The following is a 14924-nucleotide window of genomic DNA, read 5'->3' as shown; positions in this document are numbered from 1 at the left end:
TCTGGATGGATGCCCAGTGCAGGACAAGTAGGTAGGCAAAGCTGATGGAGTCAGCTCACAGTGCACAGCCTTTGACAGTGTCTTAGTCACTGTTCGATTGCTGAGAGGAGACACCATGACAAAGGCAACTTGGAAGAGAAAAACATTTAATTGGGGGCTTGCTTACAGTTTCAGAGTATGCTGGCAGGGAGGGAGGGAGGGAGGGAGAGAGAGAGAGAGAGAGAGAGAGAGAGAGAGAGAGAGAGAGAGAGAGAGAGAAAGGGAAAGAGAAAGAGAAAGAGAGAGTCAGTCTGGTTGTATGGGCTTTTGAAACCTCAAAACCCACCCCCAGTGACACACCCCCTCCAAGTTTCACTCCCTGGTGACTAAGCATTCAAATATATGAGCCATTGAATGATGGTGGTGCACATCTTTAATCCCAACACTCCAGAGGCAGAGGTAGGAGGATCTCTTGAGTTTAAAGCTAGCCTGGTCTACAGAGTGAGTTCCAGGACAGCCAGGGCTACACAGAGAAGACCTGTGTCGAAAAACAAAACAAAAAAAATCAAATACTCGAGCCTATGGGGACCATTCTCATTCTTCATACTACCACATTTTTCCACAATGCCCCAGAAGCTAGGGGAGGTACTGATGTCACCTTCAAAGAAATCATCTGCAATTGCCCAGTACTTCACAGGGTACCAAATGGGATAGTTTGTAGGAAGGTGAGGAAGCCAGAGTAGGGGAACAGAGATAGGCAAGCCCATCATCCAGGAAGGCTGCAGAGAAACCTCAGGTGGTATCTGTGCTAGAAGGCTAAACATCCTGGGCAGAACAGGGGAGTGGTGGGCAGTCAGAAAGCAGCCCTGGGAAGCTGAGGCTGACTGGCAGGGTTGGCTAGGCAGACCCCTCTTCACTGCCCTAGGCCCTTCTTTTGCCCTCTGAGCACAGTTCCTAGCAAGCCTACTTGGAGACAGAGCATATGCAAGGAGGATGTGGGCTTTCACAAGTCAGGACCTCTGCAGACAGTGGCAAGGGCTGAGGCTTAAGCTTGGGGGTGGTCAGAACCTGATAATCTACCATGTGAAAAGTTCCACACCCAGAGATAGCCATGCCCCTCCCCACAGACCCTGTCTGGGTAGGTCACATCCTGGAGGCCTCAGTAACAAGCAGGCCAAGAGGAAGTGGCTACCCTTGTTTTGTACCTGTCCCGAGACTTCAGATTCTGACTGAGAATTGGGTCAGCCTTTGAGTTGCTCTTACAGGGTCCCAGTCCCAGTGGGTGATCTGAATTCCCCCAGCAGCCATTTTACAGTGGTGTTTAAAGGGAAGACAGAGGCAAGGGAGAGGCAGAGAGGCAGTCAGGTATCCACTTAGATAACAGCTCCAAGCAAGCTCTCAGTGGAACAGATGAAATCTCTCCAGAAACTTCTGTCTGGTATGGTGGGCACTTCTGCCCCAGCCTGTGAGGTCAACTCACAGTGGGTGTCAGGAAGAACTTGCCCTGCTTCTGGGACCCCATGTGTGAATTAGCTATTGTGACTTTGCTGTCAAGCCCATCCATGGTATGTGGGCACATTTTCTGGTATGCTGGTATCATTTTCTTTGATGAGACCCTGAGGTGGAAGAGTTGGCTCAAGTGTCAGATCTCCCATTCAGCTGAGGACCCCCTCACACTGTTATAGAATGGCTGACCTAGTTCACTTGCCAACAGTGAGTGTGGCTCCTTTGACCCACAGCCTTACAGCAGGGACTTTTATTTTTTAAATAGTAAACATTCTAACTGGGGTGAAATGACAGGTCAATGAAGTTTTGATTTATATTTCCCTGATGGCTAATCATACTAAGCATTAATATATATTAGTTATATATATTACAATATAGAATTATATATAAATGCTTGGTATTAATATATATATGGAAAATATGTAAATAACATATATTTCATTTCTTCTTTTGAAAAGTGTCTATTTGCCCAATTTTACAACTAGCTTGAATTTTCTTTTGTTGTTTGGTTTGTTCATCTGAGGTAGGATCTCACTATGTAGCCCAGACTGGCCTTTAACTCATGAACTGTTGCCTCAGCTTCCCAAGGATTATAGGTAACGCCACCCTATGACTCAGGGGGCAAAGGCAGGTGGGTCTCTGTGAGATCAATGCCAGCCTGGTCTACATAGCAAATTTCAAGTCAGCCAAGGTGAAAGTGAGATCCTGTCTGTTTGTTTTTCTTTTTGCTGCCTGTCTGTCCACTCTTTTCAGTTGACTATGGCCCTCCTGTCTATTTTTGCTTTTGGTGTCATATGAAAAATCATTGTCTATAGAAGCCTTATGAAAGTCTGCTGGTGTCTACATAGCAGAGAGAAAACTGACTCCTACAAGTTGTCCTCCGACCTCCACATGGCACATGCCTCCCACACCTACATAAGCAAATGTAATATACTTTTTATTTATTTTTTGAGACAGGGTGTCTTAGTGTCTATTGCTACAATGAAACACCTTGGCCAAAAGGCAAGTTGGGGGAGGAAAGGCTTAATTTCTCTTACACTTCCACTTTGCTGTTCATCACTAAAGGAAGTCAGGACAGAGACAGGAGCTGATGCAGTGATGCAGAGGCCGTGGAAGGGTGCTGCTTACTGGCTTGCTTCCCATGGCTTGCTCAGCCCACCTTCTTATAGAACCCAGGACCAGCAGCTCAGGGATAGCACCACCCACCATGGGCTGGGCCCTCCCCCATCAATCACTAAATGAGAAAATGCCTTACAGCTGGATCCCAAGGAGGCATTTCTTCAACTGAGGCTTCTTCCTCTCTGATGACTCTAGCTTGTGTGTCAAGTTGACACACAAAACCACTCAGTACACTGGGTTTCTCTGAGTAACCCTGGCTGACTGTCTTGGAACTTGCTCTATAGACCAGGCTGGCCTTGAACTCAGAGATTCACCTGATTCTGCTTCCCAAGTGCTGGGATTAAAGTTATGTGCCACTATGACTGGCCACTTTTTTTTTATTAAAAATTTAAAAAAAAGAAAATTTAACAAAACAAGTAAGAACCAGTATTCTAGTCCTCACAGATACCAAGATAAAGCCTGCTGAGGCACCTCATTTTGAGGTGCCAACAAACGCCACCTTTTCTAGGAAGCTCTCCTAAGGCCATCCTCTTTGAGCCTCAAGAAGGCTTTGTGTGACCTGCCTTTGTCTCTGCATCAAATACAGACAGACCTTAGTAAGTAGGCACCAGCATTTACCCTCATCAACACAGGGACACCATTCCTGGGGTCCTAGAATCCCCTACCTTCCTCCTCACCTTGGCAGACCACACTTGGATATCACTAGTGATATATAAGTGGCTCTCTCCTTTGAGAAAATGTGGCACTTGGAAGTCCCATGGACAAATGCACAGGCTAGGATCCCTAACGATGGCCCTTGCACGGCTTCTCCTGGTATCTGAATCCTGTGTGAAAATTGGACCCCACTGAACTGCAAGAGCAGTCTGTCATCTGCTCCTGATACACTGGGTCACAGCTGCAACCTTACCTCCTACCCCAACACTCCATCGGGCTGGACTCTGCACAGCTGGTTCAGGCAATGCTGAGGTGCAAGTTCCATGCTGTCCACGCAGGGTCCTGGCCTTAGAGCTCCTTTGTCTCTCTTCCTTTCCAGGTGGGGCAAGGCAGACCCCCTCCCAAGGACCCAATGCTGCTAGAGAATCACATGCTCCTGGCAGGGACAGTATTCACACAGCCGGGAGGACATTTCAGGAAGACTTTGCTGGCAGGACAGTGGGTTCCTGAGTCCTTGCCAGGCCTTGTGAACAGAGCCATGGGCAAGAGTGTGAAGCCTGGCCCCAACCCATCAGACATAGCTCTCAGATCCTGTTGGCCTTCAGTTCAGTACTGGGTAAACAAGACGAAGAGCTGAGGTACTGAAGTCCATCCTAAGAACTCCTGAGTCCCTGGGTGGGGTGGTGGCCCAAAAGTCAGCAGTATAGCCTTGACTTAGCCCTCAGCACCTTGGCTGGAAAGCCCCAACTGAGAGTGGTGTATACCTGTGTGACTGGGCAACAGAGGGGGCTGCACCTGCTCCTCAGGCAGGCCCCTCTTTGAGAACAGCCTGAATAACATGCCTGCAAGCCTTGATCCCAGCCTGGCTGACCATACTGCCTCAGCAAGGGACTGAGGACAATCTCCCACACAGTTCCTTCCCTTCTCAGGCTCCATTCTATGGCCACATGCTAGACATTTTTTTGTTACATTTACACATATTTATCAAACACTTTGATCATATTCACCCCATTTCTTTCTCTTGCTCCCTCACTGGTCCCCTCCCTCTTCTTAAATCGTACCCTTATACTTTCACAACTTTTAAAAAAATTAGACTCTGCCTATGAGAGAAAGCATGTGATCTTTTGAGTCTGGCTTGTTTGGTTTAACATGGCCATATCTGGTTCCATCTATTTCTCCACAAATGACACAATTTCCTTCTCCTTGGTGTCTGAATAAATCTCCAGTGTATGTTACATTTTCTTTATCGGTTCATGTGCTGATAGACACCTAGGTTAGTGCCATATTGACTGTTGTGAATACTGCTAGGTACCCAAGTGGTACCCAAGTGTATGCTGACTACCCAGATTGAACTGGGTCATTCCCAGTTCTGTTTTGTTTGCTGGGGGGCCTGCACAACGCCTTCTATAGTGACTGCACTATTACATTAGGGCACAGGTTTCCTCTTCCAAACATCCTCACCATTTTCTTTTCTTTTCTTTTAAAGATTTATTTATTTATTATGTATACAGTGTTCTGCCTGCATGTATCCCTGCAGGCCCAAAGAGGAAACCAGATCTCATTACAGATGGTTTTCAGCCACCATGTGGTTGCTGGGAATTGAACTCAGGACCTTTGGAAGAACAGCCAGTGCTCTTAACCTCTGAGCCATCTCTCCAGCCCCCACTTTTGTTTCTTACACATCTTATTTTCAAGACTTTCATTCCTGCAGTCGGTTCCCCTCTAACGAAAGCTTCAGCAGTCGGGGGATACTGGGTATCACTTGGTCTCGCACAGGGTCCCACAGTCATTTGACTCCTGGGAGTTCCCTCAGTATCTCAGTAGAAAAGAGTCAGGGACAGAAAGAAGGCCATGGAAGCTTCCTGCCTACCACCATAGGCAGAAAGAGCAGAGGATGGACTTTTCTTAGATTCCCCCTTGGAAATCCCAAGCTAGCTTCTGTGCACACAGTCCCCACGCCTGCCTACCTCCCCACTCTCCAACCATCTGCTGACAAGTCAGAACAAAGTCATCAGAGCAGAGAACAGATTGCTGCCTGTAGAAGCCTCTGTGGTCCTGGGGGGGTCTATTGTCATTTGGCCTTGACCCCATCATGTTTCTCCAGGACAACATGGACCCCTTCCTCTTCAGGGCCTTGACACAAGTCATTGCCAATACCTGGAAGGTTGTTTCTCCACTGGCACGGCTCACTCTCTTCACCCGGGGTGTGCCTCTATGCACCAGCCTCAGTCCACCTGCTAGAATGTAGTCTCCCCTCTCAAAACTGAAAGCCAAGTCCATCTTATTCACAGTGGTGCCCCCAGCATCTGGCAGGGAACACAGCAAGTCTCAGTAGCTTTGAATAAATGAACACCTTCCCAAGGTTCTTGACAACCTTGGGCCCTTGTGGTCTCCGACATCTTGGGGCTTAGGGAAGTAACATCCTTGTCCTAGGTCTGAGCCCTGGGCTGAGGGATGAGTCAGCTCCTGTCTCTACTTACCAGTGCCACATGGCCCTCCACAGCCTGCCCCAACCACCCAGATTCCTGCACCATGCTCATTTTGTCAGGAGATAAGGACAGCGGCTAGACCCAGGCTCAGCCTCAGGCAGTTCCTTCTGTCCACAGGAACTGCTGCTGCCTTTTAATACCCTGAAGGTTTCTAGGAAAGGAAGGTTCCAAGGGAGTGAGTTTTGTGAGTCACCAGCCATGGGTGGAAAGGATGGGGCTACCTGGTCTGGACTGCTGAAAAGACACTAGATCTAGGTTCAGGAAGCCGCGCCTCACCTAGGAACCTGCCTGGTCCTGGGCCCAAACAGGAGAAGCAGCCTGAACCAGTCTGTGTGCTGACAGAGGCCACAAAGTAAAAGGGGCTGTAAACAAACACATCCCCAATCCTCCCCAGCCTGTCACTGCCAGTACAGGAAGGGTCACAGGCAGCTCCTGGGTGCTCCATATTCTACCCCTCCAGCACTCTTTAGAGGATGACCGACCACATGTCTGTCAACTGTAGACTTTGGGATCTGGACCCAACCTACAGAACCAGAACATAGACATGGAAGACAACATTATATTGGGGGGATGGAGATCCCTGATAATAGGGGTTCACTATACTAGAGTCGGAGGGAAGTTTTCTTAGCACCAAAGTCTCACATGTACCTGACAGTGACCCCACTCTATACACAGGGACTCCATTCAAGGATAGCCAGGTACTGGACAAAGACTGATAAATACCTGCAGAAAGCATGGTTTCCCAAGACAGGGATTTTATGTAGCTAGGGCTGGCTTCAGACTCACAATCTTGGGATTACAGGCATGGACTGCCATGAACAGCTTTAAAGAAGGCTTCTGAAGGGCCCTGAAACTTTCTAGTCTACACGCAAAGCTAGCGGCTTGCTCCCCAAATCATAGACACCATCTGCAGGGGCTGAGCAGAGACTACTCAGGAGTCTTTTTACCCCAGAAGGATCAGGCTGAGCCAGACAAACACCTATTTTCCTTTACCACCCATTTAGACAGCCCACACCAATAAGTTAGGTATAGTGGTATATGCCTGTAATCTCAGCACTGGGGAGGCTGAGGCCAGAGGATCTCAAGTTTGTATCAGCCCTTTGTAACAAGTCCCTGTCTCAAAGGAAAAGGAAAGGCAGGCAGGCAGGCAGGCAGGCTGGCTATCAAAGCAGCAGAATGGGGCTTTGTTCTTGGGGAGCCAGCCACAGTGTGGCATGAATGTCTCACTGGGTGGGAGGCATTTCCAGGAATGCCCAGTGTGGCAGTATCAGGGGTGGCTGTCCCTACCCATGGCTTCTACCACTGAAGTGTAGAAGTGTCTGAAGCTAGGGTACTCTTAGACTTAGCAATCAAAAGAGTTGTTTTTTGTTGTTGTTGTTTTTTTATTGGTAAGTCAGTCTGGATAGGGTTTCTGTCCTTGAAATCCTAAGGGGAAACATCGCTTCTACTGACTGCAGATAGAGATGGGGACAGGACAGGTACCAGACATTTGGAGAGTGGTGACAGGGCAGAGACCTTGATGGGCTGCTCTGGGCTGGGGGAGCACAGGCTGCAGCTCACCTGGGCCCCAAAGGCACAAACAGTGCACCTGGGGCCTAGCTTGGCAAGGACTCTGTCAGTGGTCAGGTGGTGATATCTGCGTGGTGGTGGGTGTGCAGGCCTTCTGTGCTGCCATGGGCTGTGCCTGTTAAGGGGTGGAGGTGGGAATGGGGTCTGAAGCTCAAGCTTCAGAGTGGAGTGGACCTCCACTCTGGTCTGGTCTTCCCTTTGCCCTCTTCCACCCTGGTCTTTTAATGCTTGGGACACTTGGCCTGGTCTAACCCCAAGGGCTGTAGTAGCCTGGTCACCAAGGACTATATGTTCTGGGCCTTGTGAAATGGAAAGGCAATTATCTGACCAGAAGTAGAAGAAGGCCTAGGATGCTGCTGTCTAGCAGAAAGGCACTAATAATGGCTCTGGAACAGCTACCTGTCATATGCCCACTACCATGGGCTTGGGTCCCAGCAAAATCAGACAGTTCAGGACCTGCACTCTTGGGGCCGTGGGCAGTGGACTGGCTTGATGCAGATACTCTGAAGGTGAGGGTCAACTGTGGAAGGCTGACCAGGAGACACCAGAAGCATAGAATTCCACCTGGCTGGGCCAGTCACCATCTCCACTGCCTTCTCTGTCCTCATCGGAGTCATCGTCATCACCACTGGATGCACCACAGACAGCCCCGCCTAGGTGGGTTTGCTGCCCTGGAGAGTCCCCGTACCTCTCCTTGGCCTCCTCCCTTCGCTTTTGGGCTGCCAGCTCACGGTAGCAGAGGCTGCAGACACGAAGGGGTTTGGGGGAGAGACGTGGCAGCAGAAAACGCTCCTTGGAACACTCAGCACAGACCACAAACCCGCATTTTCGGCAGTGGTGACGCCGGGTAAGTGCCGAGAAGCGTGTCTGTGTGCAACGCATGCAGATGTCCGTGGCCTTGTCAGGGATCCAGGGTGCTGCATGCTCAGTGGTGGGCTGGCGGCCTGTGGCCAGCAGCTGCCTCCGCACACACTCTTCAATGTGGCTAATCCATTCCTGGCGCTCCGTGGTAGAGGCTGCGGACACCACAAAGGACTTCTTGGCTGTCTTGATCATCCAGCGGTTCTTGGCCTGCAGGGTCTCTGGCAGTGGCTCCAATGTTACCTCTTCCAGGGGAATAATATGCTGGCTGCGGTACTTGCGCTTGCTAAGCACAATACTGCCATACACCAGGATGTCGTTGAAGAGGAAGAAGATGCGTGGCTTGGCCTTCTTTCGGCACTCCTTGGTCAGCACCCCCTCGCCCAGGAGCACACGGCCAGGCAGGGCCAGCGGCTGCCCTGATGCCCCAAAACAGCTCTCCACTGCTGCGATCCGCTGGCTGTTGATCTCTGTGTTTGCCAAATGGTCCACCATCTTCTCAGTAGCTAGGCTGTAGAAGGCAGACAGGGAGGCCATCAGCTTGCCCATGAAGTCAGAACCACACTGTTCACCATCCCCTACACCAGCTCACTCATGCACCAAACCAGACAAACCTATTATCCCAAGCCTACCCAGCCTCCCAGGCACAGAAACTTGGCGCACCAGAGGCTGACTTGATACAAGGAGTGGAAGATTATTGGGGGTGGAGTGGGTGACGGAGATTCTCCTGTAGGAGGCATATGGGAGGCAGCTGGTGGTGGGAAGATAGCCATGAGGAGTTAATGCAAGAAATAAGAGACTCAGTGGTCCTAGGAGCCTTGGAAGTAGAGCACAACTCAGGCATGCATCAGGAGAAGGAAACTGGAATGGTGAGCCTCAAACTCCCATCAGCTGTTTGGGACAGTCTGTGATTGGAAGAAGGGGGGGGGTGCACACACTGAACAGTGTATGTTGGACAATATGAGTGTCTGGGATCCAAACTGATCACAGACTCTTCGATCCTTCATCTGCCCAAGGTACCCAGCTGTTCTGGGTGGCTGAACAGGGGCCACACTGCCATCTCAGGGGCCATGTGCTGAGTACTAGCTCTCAGCTAAGGGCAGCTTTACTTCATTTAGTCCTCACACAAACCCTAGCAGGTTAGAAAACCCTCTGCCCCCATCTTACAGGAGGGAAACAGACTCTGGTAGTTAGTTGGAGGGAATACAGCTCAGAAGATAGAGCCTCCTCTGTGGAGTGCAAAGCCCACTTGGGTTCTCTGTTGATGTACTAGGCAATAAACACTGGTAACCTCACAGCATACCCTAGCTACCTCCTGATATTCATACCCACCCTTCTAAGCCCAGCATACTCAAAACTGAAGGATACACAGATGTGGCCACTTCCTGGTCCAAGCTTCCAGGCCTGGCATCTCTACTAAGCTCTAGGTGTGGATAGCCACTTGCCTACCCAGTCATCAAATTAGCTTCTTTTTTTGTTTTTGTTTTTGTTTTTGTTTTTGTTTGTTTTTGTTTTTTTTCGAGACAGGGTTTCTCTGTGTAGTTTTGCGCCTCTCCTGGAACTCACTTGGTAGCCCAGGCTGGCCTTGAACTCACAGAGATCCACCTGGCTCTGCTTCCCGAGTGCTGGGATTAAAGGCGTGCGCCATCAAATTAGCTTCTTATACTCAACACTGAACCCAATGTTTCCTGGGCCCTCTCCTCTTAGCTCTTCTCCATCATCAGAAACACCATGCACCCAGTGGCTCAAACTCCAAATCTAGTCTTCATCCTTGAGCCTCCTCCTTCTTACACAACATATTTCTCAGCATGCAACTCCACCACCGTAAAACAGCAAGGTGCCATCTTGCCTCACCTGGACTAGGCCATCCCATGTTGGCCCTGGCCCATGACCAGCTTAGAAAGATTCTTTGTTCCTCATCTCAGGAAGCTTCTCCCAGTGATGGCAAACTGGCCAGAGGTCAAATGTAGCCCAGAGCCCATTTTTATAAATAAAGTTTTATTGTAACATGTCTGTGCACATTCATTTATAGGGTATGGCAGAGTTAAGTGGTGACAGGAGTCATGTGGTAATAAAACCTGAAATACTGACAATTTGGACCATTGTAGAAAAGTTTGCTGACCCCTTCTGTAAGATGCCACCCTGTTTTTGTTTGTTTTGTTTTTCCCCTTCATAACACTTATCAAGACCTAGTCATGGGGCTGGGGAGATTGCCCACCAGCGTAAGGACCTGAGTAGATCTTGAGGCCCCATGTAAAAAGCCAGGAGTGGTGGTGTATCTGTAATTCCATGGCTGGGAATAGAGATAAGAGGATCCTTGAGGCTTGCTGACCAGCCAATCTAGCTGAATCTGTGAGTGCCAGGTTCAGTACCAGACCTTTTCTGAAGAAAAAAAAAAAAAAAGCTATCGAGGCCTATACTGCTTTTCCAGAGGACCTAAGTTCAATTCCCAGCTCCCAACCTCCTTAACTCCAGCTACAGGGAATCCAGTACCCTCTTCTGGATTCTGTGGACATCTACATTCATAATTGCATATACCCACTTGTGCTGGCTAGTCTTATGTCAACTTGACAAAAGCTGGAATTAACTGAAGGGAACCACAATTGAGAAAATGCCGCCATAAGATCCCACTGTAAGGTATTTTCTTAGTGACTGATGTGGGAGGGTCCAGCCCATCATGGGTGGTGTCATCCCTGGGCTGGTGGTCCTGGGTTCTAAAACAAAGCAAGCTGAGCAAGCCAGTTAAGCAGGCTAGTGAGCAGCACCCCTCAATGGTCTCTGCATCAGCTTCTGCCTCCAGGTTCCTGCCCTGTTTGCATTCCTGTCCTGACTTCCTTCAATGATGAACAGTGCTGTTAAGTGTAAGGCAAATAAACCCTTTCCTCCCCAACTTGCTCTTTGGTCATGGTATTTCATCACAGCAATAGAAATTCTAACTAAGATATCATTCATACATGTATACCTATGACTAAAAGTTAAATGAATCTTTAAAAAACCAAGGTGGACAGCAATTGAGGAAGACACCAGACATCAGTCTTTGGCCTTAACACACACACACACACACACACACACACACACACACACACATACACACACACACAAAACAAAAACAAAAACAAAAACAAAAAACAAAAAAAACAAAAAAACAAACAAACAAACAAACAAACAAAAACTCCAAAAACCCCTGGTATTTTCCTGTCTAGTTACTGCATATGACCTTATATTGCCTCCACTCAATCCTTAGTTCCAACAGAACAGAAGCCTTTTCTTGTTAATAGCTATATCAACAATTCTTAAAACTGTGCCATGCACACAGTAAGGTATCATGTACATGAACCTCTCTTTGACACTCAGTTCTTACTTGTTGGGAGGAAGCAGGAGTGATTTGACCTCTTACCACATACAAACATCTGCTGAGACACACACACACACACACACACACACACACAAAGTGCTGCCCACACCACCTGATATAATAACTATTTTTAGTTTGCTGATCTCGGCAGCAAACTTTGCAACCCCAAGCCATTCTGCTAACTGATCACCAGTTCTTGGCTGAGGGACAATCTGACAAATCCAACCTGTGTCCCTTAATGTGCCAGCATGCTACCTCCATGGCCACCAGGCACTGTGCTGGGGGTCAATGTGGATAACATCTTCCTGTGGAGAGACCAGAATGGCCCAGAGGCAGTAGAGCCAAAGGTGCAGTGGCTTCCGGGGAGCAGAGACAACTGAAACAGGAGCAGAGAGAGGATCTAATAAGAAACAGGGTTTTGGGCTGGAACGATGGCTCAGAGGTTAGGAGCACTTTCTGCCCTTCTGCTCTTCCTGAGGACAGAATTTGGATCCCAGTACCCACTTTGGGTGCCTGGCTTACAACTGCCTGTAACTCCAGCTCCAGGGGACCTGATACACTCTTTCTGGCTTCTGAGGCATTCACACACATGTGGCATTCAGTCACACAGACACATGAATAAAAATAAAAATAAAAATAAAAATAAATCTTAAAAAAAAAAACCCCAGGTTCTTCTCACATGATGGATAAATGGACCAACAGGAGTAATGAACACTTAATGGACTGAGGTGAGCAGCCCTAGGATGGCACATACAACTGACTATCACTTATGCAGAATTCACATAACATTCCAAACTATTCAAGAAACCCATCCACAAGTAAAAACAGGAGATCCCATACCCATTGGAAGGCTCCTATCAAAGAAAATACAGTAAGTGCCAATGTGGGAAAAGCAAAAAAGGTATGCCCAGTTGCTGGAAATGTAAAATGCTATAGCTATGGGCTGGAGCTCAGTGGTTTCTGATGCTCTTGCAGGGACCCAGGTTCAGTTTTCAACACCTACATCAGGTGGCTCACAGTCTTCTGAACTCCAGTTCCAAGGGATCTGCATGTATGTGGTGCACATACATAGATACACCCATAAAATAAACAAATACATCTTGAGAAAAAACGACATAGCTACTATGGAAAACAACCCGAAGTTTCCTCAAAAAATTAAAAATAGAATTACCTTTCCCACTATGGTTCTGTCTCCAAAGGGACTGGAAGGAATATCTATATTCTTGTGTGTTTACTAAAGCCAAGAGGCAGAAGCAACCCAAATGCCCATCTCTGAGAAACATGTGACAGACAGCCAAGAAGGAAATGTGATCTACAACCAGGAGCTAAAAATCCAGACCCAATCTGGCCCACTGCCAGCCTTCCTAAATGCAACCTTAGTGAAATACAATCACATTCAAGCTAACACAGCTTAAAATACATTTACTCTCTGGCCTCTTATAGAAAAGGTTTGTTGACCCTTGACACATGCAAAATGCACAAGGCACCTTACTCATGGATACTGGCAACGATATCTGTCCCAATAGAACCCATCATATCCTGTTGCCCAATGTGGTACAGCCTCTATGAGAGGTCTGGAACCTGGAACTCAGGAGGAGGGAGTAAGGCACCCCCTCCTATAAGAGGTCAGGTTACAGGGCCAGGTAGGGTCACCTTGCCAGCCTACAGGCCAGTGTGAGCATTCCTGAGTTATTACAAGGGTAGTGAGTCACTGAAACTTTCTGGAATCCTCTTCCAGGAGAACAGAATAAGTAAAACGAACTCTTAGGTGCCACTTTCTCAGCACCTGCTGCTAGCTAGGTATAAAATGGAGCACATAGCATGTTTGATCTAACTTAGTCCCCCAAAATGCTCATCTGGAGAAAGCACCAAGTCCCTTCACAGCCACCACCCCAGAACCTTAGCTAGTGGCCAAACTTTCAAATAAGCTCTGAGGCAAGGAAGAGAAACTTTGGCCTAGGGCGCATACCTGTAATCCAGTACCTGAGAAGATGAGGCAGGAGGATAGAGAGTTCTAGGTCAATCAATCTGGGCTATATAGTGAGATCTTATCTTAAAACAAAAAACAAACAAACAAAACCAAAACCTAGTTGGGCAAGATGGCTCAGAGGATAAAAGTGTTTGTGGCCAAGACTGACTGAATTCCATCCCGGGAACTCACATGATGAAAAGGAGAGAATGACTCCTGAAAGGCGTGCCCTCTTCATATTAAACAAAAAACCCCGCCCCCCCCAGCACACCCAGAATCAGAAGTTCTTAAAACTCCAGAGTGTGTAGTCTTCTACTGCCCGATCTTCGTGTCTTCTCTTACCACATACACACAGGGTGGCCTGTCCCACCCCGCAGGCCACAAACCCCCTCCTTTCTTGGCGCGGCTCGGTTGGCCAGGTCCCAGTGCTCAGGCAACTGGCCTGGCCCCTCTAGGCAGCTCTGAGAGCTGACGTGGGCAGGACGCACAGCAAGTGAGGCACTTCAGATTACACAAACCGCAGGGATCTTGACCAGCACTGATCGCCCCTCCTCCTCGGCCTCTAACCCTGTGGAATCTGATATCAGCTGTGTTCAAATTCCAAGGCCTGCTCCCTCTAGGCGTGTGCACGCGTTACAGAGTGACTCGGAACTGCCGTTTTTCCTCCTACTGAGGCCTGGTGACGGGGCTTCTGCACTTCAGGTGTTCCCTAGGAGAGTCCGGACCCGGTCCCACCTCAGTAACTTCCTTTATGAACAGTCGCTGACTCAAACTCTTCAGGGTCTCAAATCAGAGGCCAGTGAGAACCGCTCCTCCCACCCTTAAGACATCACAGGCCAAATAATGACTCCCGGAACCTCGTGGGACAAGGTGCGGACTGAAACCCTGTGGAGGACCCTCTCCCGGCTCACAGCTCAGGCACACCTCGGGGACTCAGTGGCTCCGGAGTCCCTGCTGTCAACCGCTTCCCAAGGAGCCCCCCACAAGTCAGCAAGTAGAGAGCACTCTGCTCCGGTGGAATCCCAGAAGTCGATCTCCCCGGCCACCTCCACCCGCGGCTGCGGGCGGGAGGGGAGCGCTTCCGGTGCCTAGCCTGCTTACCTCCCGCGGAGAACCGCGTACCCCGCACAGCCGGTCTGCGTACCGTCACCGCTCCCACCCGCCAATCTCGCGCCGCCCACGTCTCCTGGTTCCAACTCCCTGGCTATGCCCTTTCGAGGGTCACTTGGCCAATCGGAGCCCTAGCACGCAGGCGGGGGCGGAGCCGGAGTGAGCCCAAGTTCCCCAGAAATGTGCGCGGGTGGAGTTGAACCGCTGGATGGCAAGAGGGTCAGCTCGTTTTCTGCGTGTGGTTGCGGGACTGATCTCTGGTTGGAGTCCCGTCCCCAACTTCTCTGGCCGCCGTGCTGAAGGCTGAGTCGGC

At 49.2% G+C, this 14924-nt stretch overlaps 1 protein-coding gene across 4 annotated transcripts; it reads right to left on the bottom strand.

The window, feature by feature from the left end:
- Positions 1-5024: 5024 nt before the first annotated feature.
- On the bottom strand, positions 5025-14717 carry Plekhf1 (pleckstrin homology and FYVE domain containing 1). 4 transcript variants are annotated; one of them, XM_059274723.1, is made up of 2 exons: positions 14603-14717; positions 5025-8688 (listed from the first exon to the last, which is right to left on the bottom strand). In XM_059274723.1, exon 2 carries the CDS (start codon positions 8670-8672, stop codon positions 7833-7835), a length of 840 nt encoding a protein of 279 aa, XP_059130706.1. In that variant the 5' UTR covers positions 8673-8688; positions 14603-14717; the 3' UTR covers positions 5025-7832. The 4 variants fall into 4 exon arrangements, with proteins under 4 accessions (XP_059130706.1, XP_059130720.1, XP_059130715.1 ...); XM_059274737.1 differs by having other exon boundaries at positions 14624-14679; XM_059274732.1 differs by lacking the exon at positions 14603-14717 and adding an exon at positions 14426-14596.
- Between the last annotated feature and the right edge of the window lie 207 nt (positions 14718-14924).

The sequence above is a fragment of the Peromyscus eremicus genome, chromosome 1 (genome assembly GCF_949786415.1).
Source record: "Peromyscus eremicus chromosome 1, PerEre_H2_v1, whole genome shotgun sequence".
In the NCBI taxonomy this organism is placed as follows: Eukaryota; Metazoa; Chordata; class Mammalia; order Rodentia; family Cricetidae; genus Peromyscus; species Peromyscus eremicus.
Note: the sequence above shows the minus strand (reverse complement) of the source record. Positions and strands in the feature narration are given on the sequence as shown.

What these genes read in the sequence shown, in the direction of transcription:
- Plekhf1 (XM_059274714.1), bottom strand. Translation starts at nt 11,793, where the DNA reads ATGGAGGTAGCATGCTGGCACATTAAGGGACACAG. An exon ending in TGGCACATTAAGGGACACAG is followed by an intron (nt 8,689 to 11,758) that starts GTTGGATTTGTC and finishes TGCCTTCTACAG; the next exon opens with CCTAGCTACTGAGAAGATGG.